The sequence below is a fragment of the Lepisma saccharinum genome, chromosome 8 (genome assembly GCF_977018435.1).
Source record: "Lepisma saccharinum chromosome 8, izLepSacc3.1, whole genome shotgun sequence".
Taxonomy (NCBI): domain Eukaryota; kingdom Metazoa; phylum Arthropoda; class Insecta; order Zygentoma; family Lepismatidae; genus Lepisma; species Lepisma saccharinum.
In genome coordinates, this window is record NC_139236.1 from 87539634 (window position 1) to 87554888 (window position 15255).

At 39.3% G+C, this 15255-nt stretch overlaps 1 protein-coding gene across 1 annotated transcript; it reads right to left on the bottom strand.

The window, feature by feature from the left end:
* Positions 1-2832: 2832 nt before the first annotated feature.
* Positions 2833-11130, bottom strand: LOC145991624 (uncharacterized). Its single transcript, XM_083127685.1, has 3 exons — positions 10915-11130; positions 6583-7372; positions 2833-3014 (listed from the first exon to the last, which is right to left on the bottom strand). Exons 1-3 carry the CDS (start codon positions 10988-10990, stop codon positions 3008-3010), a joined length of 873 nt encoding a protein of 290 aa, XP_082983811.1. The 5' UTR covers positions 10991-11130; the 3' UTR covers positions 2833-3007.
* Positions 11131-15255: the final 4125 nt, after the last annotated feature.

The following is a 15255-nucleotide window of genomic DNA, read 5'->3' on the forward strand; positions in this document are numbered from 1 at the left end:
ATCAAGAGGTATCGGATCCGATAGCCGATGGAGGTCCATAGTGTTTCGCATCACACTTTAAACTGTAGGTCCAGTCTCGATGTGTGTTTAAAGTGGACTTGAAACAAAAACTGAAACGAACATGAACTGATGTAAATAGAACGGCTCTCTCTTACTATTGTCATTATTATGATTATTATTATTATTATTTAATTTCTTTAGATGACGGGGCAGTTATATTCACGCCATGGTGATGTTATCAAAATTTCCGTACATTAATGATGCTGGTGTAAATTATAATCTCATATAAATATAGTATTAATGAATTCTATGGTTTTATGCTAGTTTCGAGTACTGGAAGTTTCGCTGTGTATATTCCTTCATTTTTGCATTATTCATCCTCATCGTTGTCATTAATGTTGGACAATGTAAAATTTAGAGCAATATTTACAGTAAAACCTCGTTAATCCGAACCCCGATAAGCGGTGCTTAATCCGGACAGGCAAAAGGAAAGGGAAAAAAACAGAATGCAAGGTTTTAAATGTGGCTAGAATTCAACAAGAGAACTTTCCAAAGAAAAGGCAGTCAACCACTGATGAAATTCTGTTTCCCGCAGACATTGCACTGTACTGTATAGTGTATTTCGGCCCATGCCCTTCAAATACACCATAATAAACGTGTTTTGTTGCTATGAACGGAGTTTTAATGCACTTTCTACTGTTCTTTTAGGTTATTTCAGTTAATCCTTTTGTTAAACCGGTCAACGTATCTCTCCCATTAGTCCGGATTAACGAGGTTTTACTGTTTAACTTCCTTGTTCTCGTCATGGAGATAATGATGATGAAGGAAATGAGAAAGGAGGTGGTAGGAAAGCAAGTAGAATTTCGTCATTTTAGCGATGAATAGGAGAGGAAAAGAAGAAATACAGATGAACACTCTTCAAAGTTTATTTTACACAATCACCCAGCGCTAAATCTCCTTAATTAACCTTTGTCCATGGCGACTTAGGCGTGGCATTTTCCCGCACGAGGAATCAATTATACAGGGCGTGAGGTTATACTGAAATTAGTCATTTTCTTCACGCAGCAATTATCATTAACAAATATTTATACTCGTATTGATCGACAGAAGTGAGTAGGATTCAACTACTTACAGCAGGCCAAGAATGGTACAATAGTTATAATTTAATTGTGATTATTATACATTTATCGTTATTAATTATCGTTATTTACTTAAATTATAAATAATAGCATTTTCTTTAAGCAATTTAGATGTAAACAATGGCTTACGTTAATTGTATTAACCTTAACAGTATTAATAAAACATTATAATGCCTACCAAGGCAAACTTTTATAGTATAAAAATATACACAAAAACGTAACGTTTCCACCCTCGAACAGGGTCTTCTTCAGACGAAACTTCACAACAAATAAATGGAAGTTACAAAACATCATCTTACATATACACTCCCAGACAGGGTCCATACACAAAACAGCAGGAAGGCACCAGTCCTTATCTTAGAACATTTCATTTCAGGAATTCCTGAGTGTGGAATCTACTGACAGGTACCTGGTAAGTGGGCCTCTCCGATGGCTCAGTGGTAGCGTCGTCGCCTTGTAATCATGATGCCCCGGGTTCGATACCCGGTGGTGGCACATAGTGGTTCGGATCCCATTTTAAAACTGTAGGTCCAGTCCCGATTAGCCTTACTGTGCATAAAGTGGACTAAAACATTAACTCAACTCAAGGTACCTGGTAAGAGTCTGCCCTTATCAATCAATACCACCACTAATGGACCTAGACAGATTCCTTATCTACTGGACTCCTTCCTTCATCTTTTCTTTCTTTGTTTTTCTTCCTTCTTCTTACCTCGTTCCTTTCTATCATCCTTTCCACTCTTTCTAGCACTCCTTTCCATTCTTTGTTAATTTTCAGCCCTCTATTCCAGTTCATTATTACTTCCTCTCCTTTTTTCTCTATTTCCTTGTCTTTATTACACTTCCTCACTATTCCTCTCTTCCTCCCTCCCTATCCTCCTAGCATTCTCCCATTCTATGTCGTGTCCCGTTTCTCTTGTGTGCTTGAATATAGCATTTTTCTCCCTCTTCAATCTTACGTCTTATGTCGCTTCAACCTGTCTTTCCGTCTCCTTTTTGTTTCTCCTATGTACACACTCTCACATTCCTTGCATTGAATTCCTGAAATGAAATGTTCTACGATAAGGACTGGTGCCTTCCTGCTGTTTTGTGTATGGACAAGGTCTGGGAGTGTATATGTAAGATGATGTTTTGTAACTTCCATTTATTTGTTGTGAAGTTTCGTCTGAAGAAGACCCTGTTCGAGGGTGGAAACGTTACGTTTTTATGTATATTTTTATACTATAAACGTTTGGTCAGCATTTTAATGTTTTATTAACATGGAAACAAGGCTTAACAGTGTTACCACTAAAGAGTATTATTTTTAGTACATTTTATTTGTTACAGTTACGTTTTGAGCCAAGCTCCGTGGCGGAATGGTTAGCACAGGGCGCTAGGACACCAGAGTTTCTGGGTTCGAATCCTGGCCTTGACATGGGTGTTCTTTATGAGTGTCCCTTCATCAATTCCATCATATCATCGCTCATCCTCATCTTCGCGATTAGCCAAAAGTGGCTTAAAAGCGAAGTAAAATAAATCAATTCAATCAATCACTTGCTGGTATTGACTAATTTTGAAATATTGTTTACTTAAATTAGTGCAAAATATTTAGTAAACACAAGATTAGACACACACTCCCACATGTTACACACACACACGCCACGATGGTGCGATAGCTTTTACTGCCAACATAGGGGATTGCAAGAAAATTTAACAATGTTTTAAAATATTTTTTATTAAAAAATGGTTATAAATAAATGTACAGTAAGTTGAATAATGCTACAATGAAAATGGTAGGTGTTCTTCTAAATGGCGGGTAAAAAAATTGTACTGGCATCCTTCGCCTGAAAATACTCTTGGTCTTTGGTTCGGTTCCTTGTGGGGGTCATTCCTTAGAAGCTGGAAAGAGAAAATGGACTCGTTTTAATGAATGTTTACTGTTATTTCAGTCTTGCTATATTTACAACTTACCTATGAATTAACTAACTAACTCTCTAGCCTTCTTAAACCCGAAGGTTCGTGGCTACAGCAACACAAACCTTCCTTTCCCTCTCGTGGCAAGATCAATCCAATCTTTTCCATCCTTACCAATTTCCTTTAGGTCCATCTCAACGTTATCCCCCATCTTCGTCTTGGCTTTCCTACAGGTCTTTTACCATCAGGTTTCCCAACAAGAATCCAGTAAACTCTTCTCTCCTCTCCCATTCGTGCCATATGGCCTGTCCACCTAAGTCTCCTTGAATTAATTATTCTGATAATGGGCATGAATACATATTATGAAGTTCTAAGTTATGCAACCTTCTCCACTCACCTGTCTCCTCAGGAGAATCCATGAATAGGAAAGACAAATTCAATGAAAAAATTGTAATAAGAAGAACAGTGAATGCAGGGTGTTTGAAAACTCACAAGCTCTTTCCTTTTTACATTTCTATCGAATTCAGATTTTTTTTAAAAAAAATGTAATAGATAGATCTGATGATATTTTCGACAAGCAATTTTGGTGTGTATTCCCCTTTATATCTAGCCTCCTACTTTGGGTTTCCAATGCGTGTGACGTCACTGTAAATTTGGATTCTCTATCGACGGGACTACGACGGCAGAGGTCCCGGGTTCGAATTCCGGCCTGGGAATGAGTGTTCTTTATGAGTGCCCTTTCATCAATTTCATCACATCCTCACTAATTCTCATCTTCGCGATTAGCCACAAGTGGCAGAAATGCGAAGTAAAATAAAGCAAATCAATCAATCTATCGACGGGAACACTTAGAACCCATTCAGTTCTTTGTATATAGGCTACCTATTGGTTCAAGTATAGAATGAAATGAAGCGATTTCCATGAAACATTGAAACTTCACTACAGAATAAAAATTCAATGTAAAGTAAACAAAAAAGAATTTGGATATTATTAAAAATTTCCACTTTAATACATTTGATATTGAACACATTCAGTTTTATAATTAAATATAATGAACGTCGTACCAGTGGCGCTTCGGAAATGAAAACAAACAATAATTTAGAAACTCTTATTAATCTCCCATAATTCTTTGCTTAACCTTGTGCTTAATTCAATTTTGGACAAGATCTAGATATGTTTTGGATATCCAAAATTGGATGTGTTTTTGGATATTCCGTTTTGGACGAGATCTGGAAACTTATTGGATAACCATAATTGGACAATGTCTCTGACAGCTAGTCCTATACATGTTTGGGCCATGTATTAGATATCTAGAATTGGGCGATTTTCAGATATCCAGTTCTGGTCGAATGGATATCCAGAAATTGATATCTAATGGATATCCATAATATCCATGGATCTGATCTGGACATTCTGGATATCCATCAAATTCATGGATTTGATCTGGACATTGTGGATATCCAATGGATATCCCTTGGAGATTTGCCTTCGTATTAATAATACCAAATATATAAATTAATTGTTCGTGAATTGTAATAATGTTTATTTTGTGATTATGTAGAACACCTGCACTTCGGAATAAAGAACAAAATTATCTGAATTTTTTTCATACCTCTTGAGATATTTTCGTAATAGGCCCGCGTATATTGTATGTCCCCGGCCCCGCACCCACCTAGGACCGGCTCTGGCACCAGAGGTCTCGGGTTCAAGTCCCAGCCCGTCCTCATTTTCGCGGTTAGTCAAAAGTGGTAGAAAAGCGAACTAAAGGCCGAATCACACGGGGCTGGATTACTAGTAGGAATGCCCTAGTTGGCGCTGGACTGGCTACCTGACTGGAAATCATGACCGCCGGACTTCATGCTTGACTGGTTTTGACGATATGTTCTAATTGAAAGTGGCTCTCTCGGCTGGATTCTGTGGAACAGCCAATCAGAGCGAAGTTTGGCCATGTGAAGGTGAGTTTTGCAAAGGAAAGTTTCTTGTCTGTGGTTCCCGAGTGTTGGTTGTATTTGTTTGCATCTCGATTAAGGAAAAAGTATCAGAGATGGCGTGCAGTGCATTCGTGTTCATTTCATTAATACTTACGTATTTATGCAAAGAGATTTGTACGCGACAAAATGTGATTAGCCGATAATGAAAATCCTTATTATAAGTGTTTATTACAAATATTTTTAACATATTTATTTGAACAAAATATACTTTCATTTTACAAATGAATCCTGCGAATCTCGCACATAAATATGCATAACCGAGTTCATTACCATTCGTATCAAATTTCAGTGATATGGCACTTCTGCAAAAGAATTTAGACTCCCTGACAAAGTGGTGTGAAATATGAAACTTGAAACTTAACCCTCAAAAATGTACTACAATGACGTTCTCCTTAAAGAAAAACACAATCAACACAAAATACTTCATAAATAATAATTGTGTTCAAAGAGTTGCCACACAGAAGGACCTCGGTGTCATCTTTGATGAGAAACTTTCCTTTTCTGAACACATCTCCGCAGTCACGAAGGGTTCCATGCGTATGCTGGGTCTACTCTATCGTTTTGCCGAAATGAACAACCTGTCTGCTCTCAGCATTTTTTTACAAATCTTTCGTTTCTCCTAAAATTGAATACTGTTCTCCGGTCTGGTCTATGGCATGCCCTTCAAATTTAGATAGACTAAATTCTGTTTTAAATTTCTTCCTGGCCATTGTTCGTTACCGAATTCCATCCACTAAACACCAACGAAAGCCTATTCTTCTGAAAATGTTAAATACCCAACCACCTCACGAGAGACATAAATTGGCAGACCATGTATTCCTTCATAAAATTGTTAATGGTACCATCAGAAGTGACCGCCTTCTTCAGGAAATTAACTTTCGAGTGCCATTTCGCAAAACAAGAAGCACTCAACTTTTCGCTCCTCGGAAGCCAAGGTTAAGCCTCTGATCCAACGTTCCTTGTTCTACAGACTACCCAGCCAATTCAACATGTTAACAGATCTTTGATATTGTACAAAAACATGTAAGGGTCTTTATATGATGTAATTTTTGTTTATGTTATTATTTTGTTGTTATTTTTATTATTATTTTCTACTGTTATACATTCCAATGTAAAATGGTTAACGCTGCATTTGGATAAATACATAAATAAATTAAGAAGATTGTTCAGTACGCAATAATTACCATATTTTCTTTCGAGCCAATTTCTAGTATATACCTTTCTTTTTATTTTAATTTTTTATAACACCAGTAATTCTCCTACAACGTTCCTCAAATTGCTCGTCCATCTTTTCATATTGTCTGCCCTGCGCAATGCCTCGTGGGAACAAAAGTATACCATGACAAGTATCGTGTGAGGCGAAAACTAGCAGCTGAGCCAGTACCACATAACTAGTCTAAGTCCAACTGGAAAATCCAACAGGAGATTAGCCTCGTGTGATTAAAATGAACCAAAAATGATCAAATGAAATCAAACAAGAACCGATAGTGTTATTTAATCTTAGCCTTGTATTGGTATTAGTGACGTGAGAAGCATTAGTGTGTATATTGAGCTGTACCTACCTAGGAAAAGCAAACCCATTCGACGCAGAATTGGCTTGGCTACTAGCTGCACTTCCCCCTCCTCCAAGCAGGCCAGAACCAAAGTTCTGCGTCTGACTAGCTGCATTCGCACTGCTGGACGACGCTCCACCTCCGAGCCCGCCGGAATTGAAGTTCTGCGATTGACTGGCGGCGTTCGACGCGCTCGAAGAAGCTCCACCGTGGAGACTGTTGAAGTTCTGGCTCTGGCTTGACGCCTGACTCGATGCCGCACCGGCGCCAAACCCGCCAAGGCCATTGAAGTTCTGGCTTTGACTCGAGCTGCCGGACTGGCTTGAAGAACCTCCTCCTGAGCTTATCCCGAAAGCAGGATTGAAATTGTTGGTGAGGGACTGGGTTCCAGCGTTGGCGCTGCTGGAAGATCCTCCAAAACCACCACCAACTGGCCTTCCAAAGCCGCCGAATCCAGGGCCTCCAGCATTGAAGCTCTGGCTTCCAGCATTGGCAACACTGCTGGATCCAGACTGTCCTCCGAAACCTCCTGGTCCGAATCCACCGTTGTTGAAGCTCTGGCTTCCAGCGTTGGCAACACTGCCGGATCCAGACTGTCCTCCGAAAGGTCCCGGCCTGTGTCCAAAACCAGGTCCACCGAATCCTGGTCGGTTACCAAAGCCTGGTCTGTTTCCAAAGCCAGGGCCGCCAAAACCAGGGTTGCGAGGTCCTGGTATTCTCCGGTATGGAGACCTTCGTACCCTCACTATGCTATCAGCATCTGGGCCCAGCGCAAAGACTACTGGGTAATATTCAGCATCTGGAATGAAATGAAACAGTGAAACATTTCTACCACTTTGGCACTGCAAAAGAGTTTCTATTTATATTATTGTAGGTCGCTTTCGTACATTTCTAGTCGTGACGTTAATAATAGTTGAAATGAATTGGACAGTGCCTTACCCAAGTTTGTAACATGAGACCACTGGCCTCGTGACGCGTTACGATAACCACTCAGCCACGGAGGTAAAGGTAAAGGTAAAGTGTTCCCCTGTGCATAGCACCACGCCATGAAGGCGTATAGGGGGTGTGGGGGTAACGCCCCACACTTTCTTGATCCGGTCGTGAGTGGGGGTGATGTGATCAGCATCACGCCCCTGACCGCCTTTACCCCCCAGGGTTTCCCCCAGGTACCCATGTTATTCGACGCTGGGTGGGCGCCGGGGCCGCTTCCACCGTTAGAAAAGTTCCCGGATTTGAACCGGCCGGGGATCGAACCCGGGACCTTTAGCATGGTAGTCAGACGCGTTACCGACTGAGCCACCGCGGCCACGGAGGCCAACCGCAAAATATCTTCAAACATGAATTAACAATTAGACTATTCTCCTAGGAAACAGACTATCGATTTTATATACTTAAATTATTATATTACGTTAGAAATATTTTATTTTACTAAAGTTGTCAAGAGATGGCCAACCATGATATATTATTATACAAGAATTTTTGTAAAGTATGAAAATAATGGAACGTTTAAAGTCGATAACAAAAATTTAGGATTTTTAACCGTCGCTTACCAATTTAACTATTGTGTTCATGCTTAAACAAGTAGTTAATTGAATATAACTTACAATTTCACACCAACTGCTAAGACATCAAGGTTACAAATATATATTTATGTAAAAGAAAACTAGGAATAGAACAAAATATTCACAATTAGGTACCAGTAGTCTTTATGTGCATAAAGTGGACTTATATACAAACTCCACAACAGTAACATATGGACGGGTTAATGTTACTGTGCTGTAAGTCACTTGTTTAAAAAAAGAGTCTGACTCACAGCACTTTGCTGATCAACACAACAGCTGTTTCCTTTATCACTAGAACTTCCACTGTCATCTTTTGGCAGTTGAATGAATCTCTGACTTACTTCACGTTTTCTGTTAACAGATTGATTTATCTCGACCTGGTTTCTGTGTCTATTTTTCTTTAAGTGACTTACACCAGTGTAACTTTAACCCATCCATATCTAAAACAATTAAGTGTTAATCCCAATTTCGTCTATATTTAACATAATTTTTATCTCATTTATTACTAATAAAAGAGTCAAAATATTACGGCTACTTTATTAACAATTCTTTATTGTAACCTATAATAAAATAAATTATTGCAAACTCTTGCTAATTTGTAAGACATTTGACATCGAAATTGTTATTCAAACCGTCTTCCAATTTCGGTTATTTTATGTCTGGTTCCTATGAACGATGGATAGGGTTACCAGACGTCCGGTTTTCCCCGGACATATCCTACATTTTAACCTTATGTCCGGCGTCCGGGACGAATTTTAAAATATCATAAATGTCCTACGTTTTCAGGGTCACGTAAAGTTTATTAGAGAAATACGTGTTTCAGTTGAACAAAGATAAAATCATGCAGCAAGTTACAAGTCTATGTACTGTGCTTTCAAAGTGAATACTGATTTTTTTTTTTTTTGATTCGGTCATTGCCCAAAAATAAAATCCAACATTGTCCTGATAGAAGAAAAATGGAAGCAATTAATGAACAAAGTTTTGGGGCATAGCTATTCTGATGATGTCGCTTTTCAATGCCTGAGCGGAATTTCTTGCCTTGGGGTTTATACTAAAGGAATGGTACAAGGTGTTTCCCATTCTTATTCATTATTTTGATTGCAAAGCAGGGGGCGTAGAGAGGAAAGGTATTAACTAAAAACTATCCCAGATAAAACCATTTTAAGTTATGTTAATTGCTGAATGTTTGTTTGCCATTACAGGTCATAATGCAAATGTTGAGAATACCATCGCACAATGAACTCGAGACAGATTTTTTTTTCATAAAGTCTGAAAAAAGTTTGGTACTGGTCCCTATAATATCAGAGTTTGACTGTCCAGCCCCTCCTGAAATTTTGAGAAAAAATGGCTGTTCCGAGAAGTACTAGTTAAACGGGCCGTCCTGATGGCGCAGTGGTAGCGTCGTCGCCTTGTAATCAAGGGTTCACGGGTTCGATACCCGGTGGAGGCACATAGTGGTTAGGACCAAGTACTAGTTAAAACATGTAGTAAGAGGTGCATTGTTTAGTCGATAACAAGTTTGGAAATTTTGCATTCAACAATTGATTAAGCCCGGGTTCGAATCCTGGCCTCGGCATGGATGTTTCTAAGTGTCCATTCATCAATTTCATCATATCATCACTCATCCCCATCTTCGCAAATTAGCCAAAAGTGGCACAAAAGTAAAATAAATCAAATCAAATCAAGAATTCATTAAGATATTTTGTTTAACTGAAAAGTGTCAATTTTAAATTACTTTCTTGTGTCCTACATTTTGACTTAATGTCCTACATTTCCCTTGTATCGATCTGGTAAGTCTATACTCTTCTGTGCTATAGCAATGGATGACGGGACAAACACAATGATACGTGTCTTACCCAAGGATTCGAATATGGGACATCTGGCTTGTAGAAAGTTAAACCGACTACGCCACAGAGGTTGGTAATTTGTAATGCAAGTCGTTCGAAATGGTGTAAGAATTTTGTAGATTTGCTTGCAAGCTTGATATGTTTCTTCACAGGTTTGTATTCCATAGGGAGTCGTAAGTAGTGTTTCAATCAAAACTTACAAAAATGACACTAGAGGTCAGATTAAAGAATACCTAAACCTATTTTCTAATTGTCTAAATCTATAGAGCACCACTATAGCACTTTAGCAAATAAAATAACAGAGAATTTTAGAACGAAACATAATGTTATCTGATATTGAGAGGGTTTAAAATCCTGGCATATTTATTTTCTAACTGAACGACTATCACAAAGAGTAAAACTTAACAATTGTTGTTTACTGTTGCGCTCTCTTGCTTAAGTACTAAGTTTGATAGACTGATGGAGATATGAGAATCCCTATAGAATATGTTCCCCTTTCTGGTGCTACTCTACACACAGAACTCGAAGTTACTCGACGCCAGGCGTCCGGTGTTCGAATCCCTGCCTGGCCATGGATGTTCTTTGTGAATGTCACTTCATTTCCATCATATCATCACTCATCCTCATCTTCGAGATTAGCCAAAAGTTGTAAAAAAGCGAAGTAAACTAAGCTAAATCAATCAGTCATGGGTACCGGGTTCGAATCCAAACTTGTGCCTGAGTGTTCTCTGTGAGTCTCCCTTCATCACTTTTATCATATCATCGTCGAGATTGTCCAACAGAAAAGCAACGTTAAATAACAAAAAGCAATAATCAACAATCATCATTCCATCCATCGTTATTACGCTATAGAAGCAGAAAAGGCGACGTTAAACAAGCAAAACTGAAGAAGAGAGAAACGAAGAAATGAACCAGTGTTAAAGAATACATACCATCGAGAACCTCCAAATATGCGGTACAGACAGCTACGCAAGCCACGATGAACAAAACCAGCACAGAAGCCTTCATGGTCCTCAACAAGACCTCCCAGAACAATCTAAGATGATGTTTCTACGAGTGAAGGCGCACGAAACAAGATCAGCCGAAGATTGGTAAATGTTTTATAATCCCGCAAGTACCAACAGCTTTAAGCCACTCCCCCTCGTCAAGTTTATATTTTCTTCGAAAGGAAAATCCCCCCTTAAAACCCCCCTCCTCTCACCTGTTCAACGTAAATGTGTTAAGTGGATACGTATGTTAGGCTTGTACACCCTGAAGGCACATAGACAAAAGACCTTGTCTGACGTAATGGCAGACTAATGCCTCGTGGAATGTCCCGGTGAGAAAAAGCCAGTACAAGTTGTGGGTTTATCCAGAGTTGTGGTACTTTTTTTGCACCTTGTGCACCACATGTGGTTCGGTTTTTTTAAGCCTCAAGTTAAGGGTAACCATTGTCGAGCGAACCTTCACAGGCAACAGTGAAATGACGTGTCAGATGTTGATGACCATTTCTGTTGACCTTCAGCTGTTGATGATTTATCTTGAGCTCGCATTTTCCTTTCTCTTTCTCTTCTTTCCACTTCGTTTCTGCCAAATATCAGGTGTCGCTGGAGGAAATGACGTTGTACAACAATGGCGCCATCTATGCGTGACCAGCAGTGACCTCTCGTGGAGGTTTTATAGAGAACGTTGGGCGGTAAAGTCCTCCAAAGAGTATGTGTAAACAAGAGATGGGTATTTTCCCGTGATGCTCTTGTGACCAGCCAAGTGTAGCTTCCGCATTAACAGGCTATTGCCATTGCAGAAAGAGATGTCAGTAAACAAAAGAACAGCGGTTTGAATCGCGGTCAAAAATGGCCACTTTCATCCTCATTCAATGCCATTGCTGTTGTATATGTTCGACTCGGTAGCACGCTTAAGTTATTAATTCTACGTGTCGTTGGGACTGAAACTTGTCGCCTCGGTCTGTTGTTCTCATGCAACCGGTGAATGCTTTCTCATAGATTGAAGCGGCCCTTGTTGCTTGTCACTTCTGTGTGAAACCCTCCTGTCGCTGCGGTCTGCAATGGAGATATCAGGCCGAAGAGACAAGCGACACGGGCTTCGTGCAATCTGTAAAAAAAGCACTCATTGTGCATACCCGAACAACAGACCGATGCGACACGCAAGCAACAAGCGGTGCAGCTTGTCGTGTCGTTTTAGTACGAAAGGTTGCGTATATTTCTGAAGGTTCGTTTCCGAGTGGCACGTGTGTATTGTCGTCTGTCGCGCGTCGCTTCGGTCTAAAAGCTTCCTGAGGGAACCATAGGGAAATTAATTATATCCTTTATATACAACGATGTCTCATAATTTTCACTAATCGCTGGAGTTTGTAATTATTATATATATAAAAAAAAATCACTCATCTACAAATCCGAGAGGGGATTTCTCATCTTACCAACATCATACAAAAGTGTGAAACCACAGATAAGGGTATATACCCTTATCCAGGCCCGTACCCAAGGGGGGATCAGGGGGCCATGCCCTCCCCCCTCGAGTCATGAAAAATTTAAATTTGAACGTATATAAACCTACAAAAATTACGTTAATGGTTTTTCAAATTTGCATGAATTTTCGATTTTGTCCTTGCACAAATGAATAGGTTGTTTCTGGACAAAGGCAGGCTCTAGAAGTCTGCAGTCTGCAATATTGGGCTATTTTAGTCAAAAACAGTTGTTTGACGACATTCGACAAATAGGAACCCCTTGTTTATTGAATGGTTTCGTCTATTACAGTGTCACTAATGTTTCACTTAATTAGAATACAGGGGAATTTTCTATACTCTATGCATTATGGAAGAAAGGTTCCTCAATGACTGCAATACAAAGCCAACCCGCACCGCAAGGTCTGTGATGCCTTTTCCCACCACTGAGCAGAATGATATTCTTTTTCTCTCCAACATCTGGGTTTTTCTGCAACTGATGTCCATACTGCCACTCAATGGCTTAGAGTTAATTAATATTATGTAAATAGGAGAATCCACTTCACAGCAGAGTCGTTGCTAGATTTTTGGGGTAAAAAATTACCTGAAGTACTTTTAACATATATTGTTATTTGTCCAAAACACTCAAGAAATTAAGTACATTATTATTTACGAAATTCTGTCGATTGGAATTTGTTTTACTGCAACTTTTCTTCGTTTCTACTTGTAATTGTTTTGAACATAAATACACAGTGGTGTGACAGTACAACAGACAACTTTCACAGTGTGCAGAAGACATCAAGGCCAAAAAATTCGACGCTACGAGCTGTTCATAATGGCATTTTCTATCCCACATGTATGCATCCCCCATTTAATAGCTTCCTGGTTTCCACTGGCATTTATTTCTACTGTCGAATAACATTCTAAAAGCTATGGAAACAATATTATGCCAGCAAACACACTGCCACGGTGGTCACATAGCCGTTTCCTTTAAATAATTTATTTATAGGGTTCGCACTGACTCCCAAAGTCCTTCACAACTGGAAGAGTCAGGAAAACAAGGCTAGGACTGAGATCATTGCAAACAAATTATTTTTTTAAAAAATGCTTTCAAAACCTGGAAAAGTCAGAATTTGTAACCGGAAACAGGTTTCGTTTTATCTTCCCAACAATCTTCCTTTTTGGGTAATATTGTTTATAAAAAGGTTACTTCATTTTATTTTTCATTTATTTTACAAAAATGTTCAACAAACGTGATTCATTTGATTAACTTATAAAGTTGAAGTGTAACTCTTGCTTACACAGTTATGTAAAATACCTGGAAAAGTCAGGGACTTTGCAAAGTGGATGTGAACCCTCATCTATCAACCCCCCACACACAATGTTGCTTTTCGTAGGCTATTTGAATTGTTTGCATTATGCACACTTCTAGTCTACCCGTATCATATATATTTTATTTGCTCTCTGACAGAAACAAATGTCAGTGTCAACTGCAAATATTTGTCACGTGGTTGCATACATATAGGTTAGAAAATGCTTTTCTTCAACATTTCGTATCAAAATGAGCAAATATCTCTACCCACCCTCTCTCATACACTCCCCCGCACACATTATATATATATATAAAGAGAAAATTTATGAATATTCGCCTATGGGTATCCCCCCTCGAAAAAATCCTGGGTACGGGCCTGCCTTTATCTGTGGTGAAACGAGATGTAGAGTTGCAGACCCGAATTACACGGAGCTGGATTTCCTACTGCAAGGTCCTAGTTGGCGCTTTACTGACTTTTCTCTTCGATGCTGAGTTAAAAACGAGAGTGAACGTTTGGTTATGTGAAGAATCTGTGAGCTTGGAAAGGAAAAGTTATTTTTGTCTGTCGTTCTTCAGTGTTGGTTGGCTGCGCGTTCTTTTTTGTCACGCAAATGTGCCATATCAGATTGATTTAGGTGTTTTAAGTCCATTTTGTGCACAGTAAGTATAATCGGGACTGGACCTACAGCTTAAAGTGGGATGGCAACCACTATGTGCCTCCACCGAGTATCGAACCCGGGACCTTTTGATTACAAGGCGACGACGCTACCACTGCGCCATCGGGGATGCCCATGTACCATATAAGGTACCGGTCTCTATCAGTTGGGTATGTCAGTGAAATGTCTTCCCATCTCAGGAAGTCCTACTAATTGCCTCGAGGGAAGGATGTATTGGCGTTTGAAATAGTTGACATTACACACACCTGTGTAACTGCTAACCCACCTACAAGCAAAACATTTGCAATGTGCTCAAAATATATTAGAGGAAAGAAGAAAATCCCCATAAAGCATAGTACTTTTTCTGCAAATGGATGTGTGTGTGTGTGTGTGGGTGTGTGTGTGTGTGTGTGCGTGTGCGTGTGTAAGGTAGGTGAACCAAAGGTGGCCCTAGTTAAGCTTCTAGGGCAATTTACAAATCTCTAACGAGAGAAATATTTCTGGCATTAAAAGAGATAGGTTCTATAACTAATTAACAACGTGTAATAAATGGATATTTTGTAACATTGCTTGTAACTTTTTATTAAAGAAAAAGAGAAATTAGAAAACCGTTACATCTGTTCCCAAGATGGCCCACGGCTTATAGTTGGCTTAAAATTATGCTTGTGCTCAAGAAAACACATTTATTCATAGAGGACTGGTCTGCACAGTCTCTACGACGCCAGGGGTTCCACAATAACTTAAATAAAATGGCTACTGGCAGCCCGAGACCGTTTGTTTTCTGCACGGTGCACCTGAGGGGGACTGGGTATATTAATCTAGTGCCATTTGTTAGCTGTGTTAAATAGTAATATGATTTCCGTAA